At 40.8% G+C, this 11975-nt stretch overlaps 1 protein-coding gene across 1 annotated transcript; it reads right to left on the bottom strand.

Annotated features, from left to right (window-relative positions):
- Nucleotides 1-1310: 1310 nt before the first annotated feature.
- Nucleotides 1311-7864, bottom strand: si:ch211-112f3.4 (EF-hand and coiled-coil domain-containing protein 1). Its single transcript, XM_063475028.1, has 9 exons — nt 7258-7864; nt 5297-5750; nt 5059-5193; nt 4596-4666; nt 4158-4299; nt 2688-2832; nt 2127-2240; nt 1617-1686; nt 1311-1503 (listed from the first exon to the last, which is right to left on the bottom strand). The coding sequence occupies exons 1-9, from the start codon at nt 7862-7864 to the stop codon at nt 1487-1489; spliced, it is 1755 nt and encodes a 584-aa protein (XP_063331098.1). The 3' UTR covers nt 1311-1486.
- Nucleotides 7865-11975: the final 4111 nt, after the last annotated feature.

Below are 11975 nucleotides of genomic sequence, written 5' to 3'. Positions count from 1 at the left end.
TCCACATTAATCCAAACTACACTACCTACAATGATAATGTTACACAGTTCTCCTTAACAAAAACATTTAGACTCTTTGCTGCAGTGTTCTAAATTGTGGTGCTATAATTACTCTTGATCTGTTATTAGAACTGGACTGATTGGAGAGTGTAGAAAGGAGCTCTTTTATATAGAAGAAGAAGAATTTACAAAACCTAAGCTATAAAGGCCAATGATGTCTGCAGGTACTATCCATAAAACTGTGACAAATCATCAGACCAGGCTCTAAAATGTTTCTAAAGCTTTCAGCGTCCCAGGAAGCACAGTTCATCAATAATTGTGAACAGTAATTGTGTTTAAACCAACAGTACTCACTCTTTGCCTGAAACATAACTAAGCAAGTAGGGAAGTGACCACAGAGAGTTAAGATGACTCTAACAGGCATTTAGAAGTTCTCTGCAGTGTCCGGAGAACATGCCATCTCAGCTGCACTACACTGCTTTGACCTTTACCGTAAGGTAAGAGGCTGCCTGACAGCTCTCTGGTAGTTTGGCAAGACGCGTTTAAAACATCTGAAAGTCTGTTGGTGCATAAACTCTTTAGCCATAACTTCAACCATTATTTCTGTCCAGCCGCTGCCTAAAACATCTGAACAATGACGCATGGCATCACGTGATGATGGTACTTCCTAGCAGCACATACAAGGAGGCTGATCAGATGTAAACGGTGAAAGAATACTGCCAAATAGAGGGATGTTCTTTGAATAACACCTCGTGTGTGCTGACACGACCTGAGACGTGACCTGATATTCTCTGACTATCCTCAAATCATCCAAATAAAGCTTAGACTCAAAGCGGATACATTAGAAGAGACACAAGGATAGCAGTGCAGTTTAATGGGGATTTTCAGTGTTGTCTGATTAGAATGAAACCTGGAAAACATTAGCTTTTCAAAAAATAAAGGTATTTGGATATATTTTAACACAACTTAATGAGACAATAATTACACAAGAATCACTGAAGTACAGTATACTCCACCAAACATGTGTCTAGTAGAAGTTTGCTATACTAGTAAATGAAAGCTGGATGAATTGGTCTCTTTGGAGAGTCCCTTGGATGTGCTTTGCTTATTCAGCTTGAGTGTGTTTCAGATTAGATGGCCTTGGAATTTCTATCTTCACAGAAATGGAAGAAAAGTCCAGTAAAAACAACTAACCATTCAACCTAAACAGATGCAAAATAAAACACTAGCAGACTAAATTACATAAATTATTTCATTATTAAATACTTTAAAAATTACATGGTGCAAACAAGCTAATCATGCAATACAGCACATGTGTTACAGCTGACTCAGCAGGAGATGAGCAGTGGGTTGACACTGCTAGTTTGATATCCTGAGGGTAGAAGCAGGAGTTTCTCTCTGCTCTCTGCTCTCTGCTCTCTCCTCCTCCTCCGTCATCCTTTCTCCTCCATCTTTGAGCAGTTAAGGATCAGTGTACGGAGACAGAATCAGCGACCTGCAGGATCTGTGACGGTCCCGGAGAAAGGGGAATAAAAGCTATTGAAAAAGTAAAGAAATGAACAAAAATGATGAAATAAGAGCATTTGGATAAAACTGGATAGCTCAGAGCAGACGCACCAGCTCCACCCCTGCTGCACACATCCAAAGTATCCATCACCATCTTCCCCAGCCCCCTGCTGGACATGTTCTAGAAGAAAAAACAGACGTTTTCACTCATTGTAAGACTACTGCTAAGCCAAAACAGCATGATGTCATACCAGTGCTTAGCACAGTATACTGGGACATTGATTACACCCTGGTCTGAATCACTTAAATATTAAGTAATCATAGATTCCTGATTTTTTTAGTGTAATTTCAAACAGAATAATACACGAGTTAATGACAGGCTCATTTTGTTGGAAGCGTATTAATGTTATATATGAGGTCCAAAATCCGACTTCAAATGAACTTAATTATACAGTGAATATAATATTTATATATAAAATACATTTTTATGAGCAGCACCTCTGTCAGCAGAGGCTTTTTAACGCCTCAAAAATACACATATAAATGATCTGGGTAGGCAACAGAAAATGAAATGGAGGAACCACTAGATGGCGCTGATGAGGTGTAACAATGCACGAATACCTTGTTACGTAGCTGCAGCAGCAATGCCAGTGAATCAGTGAGTTTGCCCTCCAACAAAGACAGACGTGTTTTCTCATTTTCCTCTTGTGTCCTTTCCTCCTCTTCCTCAGGACTCTAGTGAACACGAAATACAAGCCCCCATTACAATCCTGTTCAAACTGGGTGGGTTTAAAAACAAAAAAAACTCAGTGCTTCCAGGTACATTTTTTTCTAAGGTAAAGACCTCAAAGTCAGAGGATCCTCTATGAGCGGCACTTGGCAACAGTGGGAATTAAAAACTCCCTTTTAAGAGGAAGAGACATCTAGGCTCGAGGAGCTAGATGAGTATGAGCCAGCTGAAAAGGATGTTTCTGGAGATTCAAGACTTATATTGATAGGAAGATATTCTCCAACATTAAAGTGTATTTATGGCAACAAAAAAAAACAATTTTTTTTCTAGAAATGCAAATGTAAAAAATTATGATTTATAAGAAAAAATGATGGAAAAGATGATCTTTTGTTAATACATTTCTGAGAATTTGTATGTCAAACTGACAAAAAGCAAGAGCATCTTTTCCTCACCGTTTGTTTAAAGCCTCCCTGCGGCTGCTCTTGGTTTGGTCCTTTCCGACAGAAGTGCCCCCTGTTGTCTTTAGAAGTGCTGCTGAGGTTTCTGTCATACATTTGACTCTGAGAGAGAAGGTGATGGACCACATGGTCCTGACATCTGAAGGAAGACACACGACACACAACGGCAGAGTTAATGCTTCTTTACATGTGATGGTTTGTGTGTCTGCGGACTTGGTGGCGCTAGTTGTCATAGAAAATGGGAAAAAGGTCAGGTGATTTATTGGAATGTGCGAACACTGGTGGAAATACAATCATGTGTATTTGTACAATTCTTGTATTTGTATTGTGCGATTCTTTTGTTTGGATATTCAGGTGTGCGTCTTCTGCATTGGCAGTGAGTTTGGGCTCACCGTCATGCTGAAGAATGAATTTGTTGTCAATCAAACTCTTTCCAGATGGTGTTGTGCGCTGAATCAGAAGCTGACTGTACTTTTTTGCATTCATTTTTCATTTATCCATGAATTTTAAAAAGATCCCCCGTAGAGCAGAGCTTCCACTACGTTTTACAGATGCCCATCAACACTCACTATTGGACTTCTCTCCAGACCTGCTCTGAATGACGACTGATGTTATTAAAATTTGCACCAAACAATTTCAAATTTTGATTCATCATTTAATAAGACTTGTTTACAATAATTTTAAGTCCAGTTCTTGTGTAACCTGGCATACTTCAGCCTTTTCTCCCTCTTTCTCTCCTTAAGAATGGCTTCTTGAAACCCACCCTACCACTTAGACCACTGAAGATGCTTCAGCAAAAAGCAGATGGATGAGCTGAAGGACCAGCTGCATACATGGATGGATTTTTTCCTATTCCTCATGAATATGTTCAGATACTGTTCATCTGCTGTAGGTTTGTAGGCTTCCCACCTCTTCTTTTGCCCTCTACTTCTCCAGTTTTCTCAGTTTTTTAAGGACCCAATGCACGCCACACTGAGATATCCAAAGTTTAATCCAGCCAAAGAAACAGGCTGTGAAGGAGCAGCTCACCTACTTATGGGAATGTTCGTGGTTCAATCCCTATCTGCTCCAGTCTGCATGTTAACTATCTTTTGGCAAGTTACTACCCCCAGGTTGCTCTCCGATGAGCATCAGAGCATGAATGTGTGTGCATGTTAGATAAAAAGCACTTGCATAGAAAAAAGTGCTTGTGTGAACCAGTCCATTTACCATTAGTGTTGTCTGTGTAGAGAGTGAATGTTAAGATATGTGTTTGAGCTTATTGGAGCGAAGTAAACATCTTTGGTGACTTAGGTCGCCTAACCCTAAACATAAACCAATCATTTTTGTGTCGTGAAAACTGTTTTTTGAATTCTTCAACAGTAGAACGGATGTGAGAAAGCCAGCTGTATTTTGTTTTTGCTATCAAATTGTCAGATTAACATTAGAGAAAATGCCAAGTATGAACACAAGATGTTAGCTAACCCTTTGCTACAGCCATGCATTCGTCCAATGTGCCTCTTCACCTCCATCAGGCAGCGCTGTTCTTCCTCTCTCATCCTACTGTCCTCCTCCTCTTCATCAGATGCAGCTCTTCCCTCCACTGCCCTCTGTAGACACTCAGCATCTGCGGACAGAGCAACTGCATATTTCAGTCATCAAAGACAGCTTAGGGTCCAAGACTCCAGAATACTGACGATTTCTCTTCTGTGGCAACTGTTAAAGGAATAAGGTTTTGTTTTCTTTGTGACCAGTTTCACCTAGTGACAGCAAACAACCTCCCACAATTACAGAATACATACTTTTCCTTAGCAACCAGTGATTTCCATAGAGTTACTGAGTAGTCTCTGGGCCTGTGTAACTGGAGCCTCAGTAAGAACACACTAACACTCTCATACTGATCTGTTTTTTTCAGTTACTCACCTGTTTTGCTGCAAATGTCTTCAGGGTGGTTCTGTTGACTTGCAGGGCTGGGGACACACGTGCAGCTGGTTCTGAGGGTGGTAAAAGGCAGAGGCCATACCTTAAATGTATTTTTAAGGTAAATGTTTGTTTTGTTTTGTTTTTTTACCAATTACATTTCAAATTTAATAGCATCCTCTTCCTCCAAACCTTAACTAAGTGATGCATGTACCATAATAATCAGAAATGTACATTTTATTGCTATGCTCAGGTTTTGCATAACTAAGTTAAGTTGCTTACTAAATGTTATTTTCTAGGGGTTGCGTAAGGTCTCCTAGACACAAACTTGTGTGCAGCTTAACCTGGGCATCCTGTGGCATCAAGTTTCAAATCAGCAGAGTACACAAGCAAATGATGTGTAAATAGATGCACAAACACACCCATGTACTGAATTCCTTCACCTGCTCATGACCACACATGGTACCTGTATCTGTGCAGCTCAGTCTCAAGCTGGGTGATCCTGGACTGGAGTTGGGGCACAGACCGGGCCTGTTCCTGGATCAGCCGAACCTGCTGCAGCCCTGAGCTCAGAGCCTCCCTGGCCTCCTCTGCCCGCTTCCTGATGGAGATCACCAAAGATCATCTCACTAGTCTCCTACATCCACTCAAATATCATCCAGCAAGCTTTTAAAAACCTTCCACTGATGAAAAGTAACTCCAACCTGATCTGAGTGTTCTCCTTCCTCAGTGCAGCCTCCACCCCCTGCAACTTGCGCACCTCCTGGTACGCCCACTGCAGCTCCTCCTCCAGATGCTTATTGAATCTGATGGCCTCCTCCAGCTGCCCATCACGTGAGGAGCGGATCAGCTTCAGCTCCCTTAGAAGTGGGTCTCTGATATCTCGTTTCCTTGCCACTCTCCTTGCTGAGTCTCCTGCAGCACTGCTTAGCTGTCCTTTAATTCTTTGAGTTGGAACTAGTTTTCCCTGGATAAATGTGATGGAAGTCTTAGGCTTTGAAACCGTAGGGTTGTAGCAGGATGCAGAAGGGAGGGTGCTGCTCCTCTCCTGTCGGAGCGCCACCTCCAGAGCCAGGCAGCGGGCATCGCTCCCCTGCAGCGCTGAGCGGAGGTCCTCCACCAGCTCCCTTAGAGCTGCCACCTCATCTGGAGTAGAAGAAAGAGGAACATGTGAAGTGAAACCAGATCATTGCTCATCTTAAGTGTGCAATCACTGATTTCTTCACTGATTCCATAAAATGAACCTAATGTACTTACTTAATGTTACATTTAGTTTTTTGTTTATGTAAAACTGTAGAAAACTGTTAATTTAAAAAAGAAGACAGAAAGGAAAAGATAAATGAGAGTCTGCAGCCTTACTGTTCTGCCAATAGTCTACTGTAAGACAATACAACAGTGTAGTGTGACAGGTAACACAATGTGAAGTAACACAATGTGAAAAAGAGAACCGTAAAAACAGTAACGCACTAATATCCTTGTTACCAGCATTTTACTGATAATCTAAGTGGGACTTTTTTTACACTGAGGTAACACATATGATGTAGTGCTAATGTAGTGCAACATTTTTACTAATATGTGCATAATAATATGTCCATATTTTTATATTAATAACCTTTATAGGTGAACTTTAAAAGTGAAATGTGTGTATTTTCATTTTATTCTGCTGCATATTTCTTTTCATTATATTTCAGTGGAAATGATTTTACTTTTTACTCCACTATACCTGTCTGGCAAAAACGCTAAATATGTAGAAGATTTTAAATAAAGATATAAACATGATAACTATTAAGGCAGATTCTCTTCATCCTTTTTGATACTCAGCATCTAGTTTGAGCTGCTTGTCATGTTTTATATGCCGATAAGTGGATGACAGTTCCAGTAAACTACTACTGAATTTCCCGGAGAAACCCACCCGAGGGATTAATAAAGTTTCATCTAATCTAATCTAAACTTCTCTCATTATTTCATTTTTATAACAGTTTGAGACACAAAGAAGCCGAATGTTCCAAAACTTTATCAAAAACATAAAGAGAAAAATGAAAAAAAAAAACCATCACAATGGATAAATACTTTTTTCTTATCTACAACAGTAATGACATTCTTCTGTCTTGTGGAGCCAGTACCTCAGGTTAAAAACAGATTACTTATTACAGAACATGAAACTATAAACCATGTCTCCTTAAGCCACTGCTAACTAAAGTCTGATTTATAATATGAACATTGTAATAATGTTACAGAGTTTTTGTGTGCAAGGTGACAATTAAGATCAGTGGAGGAAACCCTGAATGAAGCTGCAAATTAAACTTTCTTTAGGAAAACATATAAAAAGATAACAATTTTAACGCTGGTGCCCAAAAGCCCAGTTTGCCCCCCGCCATGACAGCTGTTACCGGGCTGTTCTAGATGTCAATTCTAAATAAGAGTCTTTGATAGTGTAATAATACATTTTGTATTAGCCTGGGATTATGCAGCACTAACAATTGGTATATGAAGTAGTGATATTATAGTGTTTGGTTGTATATAATTATAAGGTCATCCTGCACAATTTAATAAAGGTGAGACAGCAGAGCACACTCTAAACAGGGATTTGAAATGTTCTGGCTTCCATCATCGATCAACGGGGGTATTAAAATGCACATATAAGACAGACCTCCTTCTCCAGTACCTGGTTCACGGTGCTCTGAGGTCCGACCTTTCACAGATGTGTTGACTGGTCCATTCTGGTCCTTTGTCAGATCAAAACTGACACACTTTCGCCGCCTAACTCGCGGCCACCGAAGCCGGATCTGCCTCTCTACCAGCTCTGTATCCTCGCTAACGGGCAGACGCAAGGCACACTCCCCGGTACCTCTACGCGCACTGCGCACACGGAAATACCCACAGAGCCGTGAGTGAAATTCTTTGAAAGAGAGCTGGCTGGGAAGCCCAGAGCATATATCTCTAAACTCTTCATCTTCCTCTTCTCGTTCTCCAGCTCCCGCTGTTTCCGTTACGTTCGCAGTTCTCTTTCCCACCTCAGCTCTGTTCAGTCCCAGAACGGCACAGAGCGCAGTGAAATCTTTCGCCGACACAGTATCGTCCCGGCTAGGGAAGGCCAGGTGGTGGAAGACTTCTTGCAGATATTGGTCTATTCCAGTGGCCAAGACAACGATTTCGTTCTCCACTCCAGGATCGGAGCAGTGGTGGTGTGCCAGGGCGCTCCGGAGCCACTCGCTTTTACGCGCTGCACGCGGTGAGGGCTGTACGCGCTGCATGGCCGGTGAAGTGCACATAAATTAAAAGATAGTATCAAACGGAAGCAGACTGGAGAAATTAGCACTGGATGAGATCTAAAAACGAGTGAGGCTAAGACGATTTACGGGTTGGTGTGCCCCTGCGGATTTCCCTGAAAACCCTCACTTTACATTCCTCACAGCGGCGCATCAAGTCAAGATCTGATCCCCGCCGGTAAGGGGAAAAAAGTACTAAGGGAGGGCTCCACCCTTCTGTGTGCATACTGTGACCGCATGAGTGTGCGTGTGAGTGCATTAATACGTGTTTTTAACCGCTTACGGCGAAGCATTCCGGGTGTTTGATGACTGTCGTGAAAGTGGATCAAATGTCAGGTAGAAGAAATCTCAACAAAGAGCAAAAGATTTCCACATATGAATCTGTTTTCAGTTAAATTGTGATCTGCAGGGTATTTTGTGACAACAACGCGTCCAGAATGAGTCATGGCGGGTTTCTCTTCTGCATCCGTCTCACTGGGCTGCCTGTATGGAAACAGTTGAAGAAGAGTAACCTGACTCCTTTTGGATCTTCTGCCCACTGATCTCACAAACATACCTTCCTTTAGAAGTCAAATGTGAATTTGTTTCTGGGAAGCTGAGCAACATCAACCGGAAACACCTTCCCACACCCTGACCTCACCACTTATCACCCACCTGACAGCCAAAACAAAGAGGGCTTCTTGAGTTTACTTACCTGGGCATGACTACACCACAAAGCGCGGATTCCACATTAATCACACTCCTCTGCTGCACTTACATGGCACACAGAGAAGAAATCAGTTCTTCAGAACTAGTGCCAAAACAATTTGTAAACCAACATTAATGCATTTGACATTTAGGAAGTTTATCAGTCAGAAAAGCAAAAAAGCTTCTCAGCTGTGGTCACTGAGTTCTGTGTTTGGTTAGTTACTCACAAAGACTCATCTAAAGATGTCCTGTTTGGCTCTGAAGGCTTTTCCCAATAAATGTTGCCCTTTGTTTACACAATTAAAGCAAAGACAAAAGCAGTGCGTTTCCATGCAAGAACAGTCGGACAGACATTATTGCAACATACGTTGTACTCAGTACTCTTTGCTGTTCGACAAAGACACCGATAAAGCTGTGTTAAAAGACTTCCAATGGAGCCGACTTTGTGTTTGTGAACATTTTATTGACTGAACAGAAGCCCTTCCCCTTTTACCTCTTCAAACTACAATATGATCCATTCAGGATGGAAGCTGTTGTCATGTTCTCAGTACATTTAATCCTTACATAGATATTCAGGAGTCACTGGTGTAGAGACACATTTGCCATGTTATGCAATCTAACATAACAGGCCTGCCATAGCATCTGTCATTAGGAAACTCATAATGCCAAGTTGTGGTACTTTTATAACAGATATTTTTGCTTATGGTTTAACACTAAAGGTTGGGCTGTACTGGAGTGCATTTCATGTTTCACACACAATCTGGCAATGTGACCAAACGAGAACATTATGAGCCGCTTTTAACTGAAACTGTTTTCAGCCGCTTAGCAATGCGATGCAAATACGTCCTGCATTTTGGCTATCACCTCATCTCTACCTTTGGCTTTCAGACATAACAGTGATTTTAATCTATTCTCTAACTCTCAACAAGAAAGTAAATAAGTATACTGTTAAAGTCAAAACCAACAAAAATGAGTTTTGTTGACTTTGCAGGAGAGGATTGAGATTCATGAACGCAAATACCTTTTATGCATAACAGGAACGAGGAATACTCGGATACTTAAAGAAGGATATTTCTAAATGAATCATCACACCTAGACAGTGTTGGGAAGGTTACTTTTAAAATGTATTCCACTACAGATTACAGAATACATGCCCCAAAATGTATTTTGTAACGTATTCCGTTACGTTACTCAATGAGAGTAGCGTATTCTGAATACTTTGGATTACTTAATATATTATCATGCTTTTTACAACATGAATGTACTATTGCTGTGTGATTTATTACTATTACTGAAGGTCCGCGGCTCCGAACCGTAGTAAAGGGACCTCTGGCTAATACGGTGGGTTCCGTGTCGGGCTGTTGTCTGGGTCAAGTTTGAGACAGAGAGAGGCGTTGAAAGGCTGCTCCAACGGAACTTATTGTTTCGGAGGAAAACACGAACACAGCGTACAGTCGAGTCTTAATAGCTTACTTACAACTGGGCTCGTCAGGCACTCTTCTTGGCTGCAGTGGTTATTATTATATTTACATGCTTCCAGCTCCCGTTTTTGCTCGATGACAACTCTACTTTTCCACTCTCCCTTTTCTCCCTCCTCGCGCTCACAGACACAAAACGGGTATGGCAGTCCATTCTCCCTGCAGCACGGACTACACTGCCCATGAGGCTACGTTCTTTAGGGCTATGCCTGTAGCATTCTGCCTTTTAGCTTAGCACAACAACAACAACAAAAAGGCGCTCTCTCACCCAGGAAACACAGTCGCAGAGAGAGAGCGTCACCCTGTAACCATGGCAACCGTAACGCTGCCGCCTGGAATAACAGAACGTAGCTGTCAAACAAAACCCAAAAAGTCCTGACCCGCGACAATATGAAACAGGAAAATACCGCCGTGTAATCCATTTATTTCAACAAAGTAACTGTATTCTGAATACCACCTTTTTAAACGGTAACTGTAATGGAATACAGTTACTCATATTTTGTATTTTAAATACGTAACGGCGGTACATGTATTCCGTTACTCCCCAACACTGCACCTAGACCATTTAAGATAAAGACCAGTACTTTTTCTCATTTGCAAATCACACACTAACGTACGGGCTAGTTTGTGTGTTAATAGAACTTACAAAAGCTCACACAAGAAAACCCCAGATATTGTTTAGTCTGTTTTGGTTTCCAGCTGTAATCTGAAAATGCTTGACTGACAGCGCTCAGCAGTGACTCATCGGAGGCTTTTACCCTAGAAAGGTGTTCTGTTTCAGTCAGTGCTACTTAAAGGCAGAAATAAAAAGTGTCCAGAAAATATAAAAGACAATTATCCCCTGAGGCCACAGGCACAAACATGTGGAGGCATGCAGGATAATAGAAGCCAGTTTAAGTCCTCTGATTGTGTCCCAGAAACATTGTTTTTCCTTCCAAGGCAGTCAAGGTTGGGGCACGCACTACTGATATGGAAACAGGCACATATTATTTTTATTTGGGAGACAAAGTTGGAGAAACAAGGCTGAGATAGTTTGGGCACGTACAGATGACGGATAGTGATGTTAGACAAAGGATGCTGAACATGGAGTTGCCAGGTAGAAACTGAAGGGTAAGAGGACTGAAGGACAACATGAAGAGGGTTGGTGTGACAGACAGGTGAGATGATCTGCTGTGGTGACCCCTAAAGCAGCTGAAAGAAGAATGTCAAGTTTAATGCACATTACTTTTACACACCACACACGTACTTTTACAGTGGAAAAAGCAAAGTCAGTTAAAGGTACTATATACCATATCTCGTTAGGTAAACCCCAAATTGTAACTCCAAGCCTGAACTATAGATGCAAAGCTTTGCTGTAGATAGTAACCAGTGTTGGGCAAGTTACTTTGAAAAACTAATTCAATTATAGTTACTAGTTACTTCTTCAAAAAAGTAACTGAGTTAGTAACTGAGTTACAATATTCTAAAAGTAATTAATTACTTGAAAAGTAACTATTGCGTTACTTTAAAAAAAAACGTTTAACCCTCTGGGGCCCAGGGTATTATTGGCAATTTTTTACTACTTTTGATGTTGCCTCTACATTTCACCTTTAAAAACTATTTACTTTGCCTTGTTTGGTATCATCCTTTTCAGCACAACCTCACGTGTCTGAATTTACAGTTATGTTTTCATTTTGACATACTGTATTAACACAATTGATCTAAAATCAGACAAAAACCATAAAATCAGAGTAGAAAAAGTTAATTTTTTTTACTGTAACAACCACAAACATGTTTAATGAATCATATTTCATAACTTTAAATGCAAATATAAATTGTCAATTTTAAAATCCTATGCACAAGTTTTGCAAACAAAAAATGTTTTTTGCAGCCATTTACCTTTTACCCTTTTTTAAAATAACCATTTCAAACTAGTTACAGAACAATCAGCTGTTCTGCATTCAATAAGA

This window comes from Pelmatolapia mariae, linkage group LG5, assembly GCF_036321145.2.
Source record: "Pelmatolapia mariae isolate MD_Pm_ZW linkage group LG5, Pm_UMD_F_2, whole genome shotgun sequence".
NCBI lineage: Eukaryota > Metazoa > Chordata > Actinopteri > Cichliformes > Cichlidae > Pelmatolapia > Pelmatolapia mariae.
This window is presented reverse-complemented; position numbering and strand designations above follow the sequence as displayed.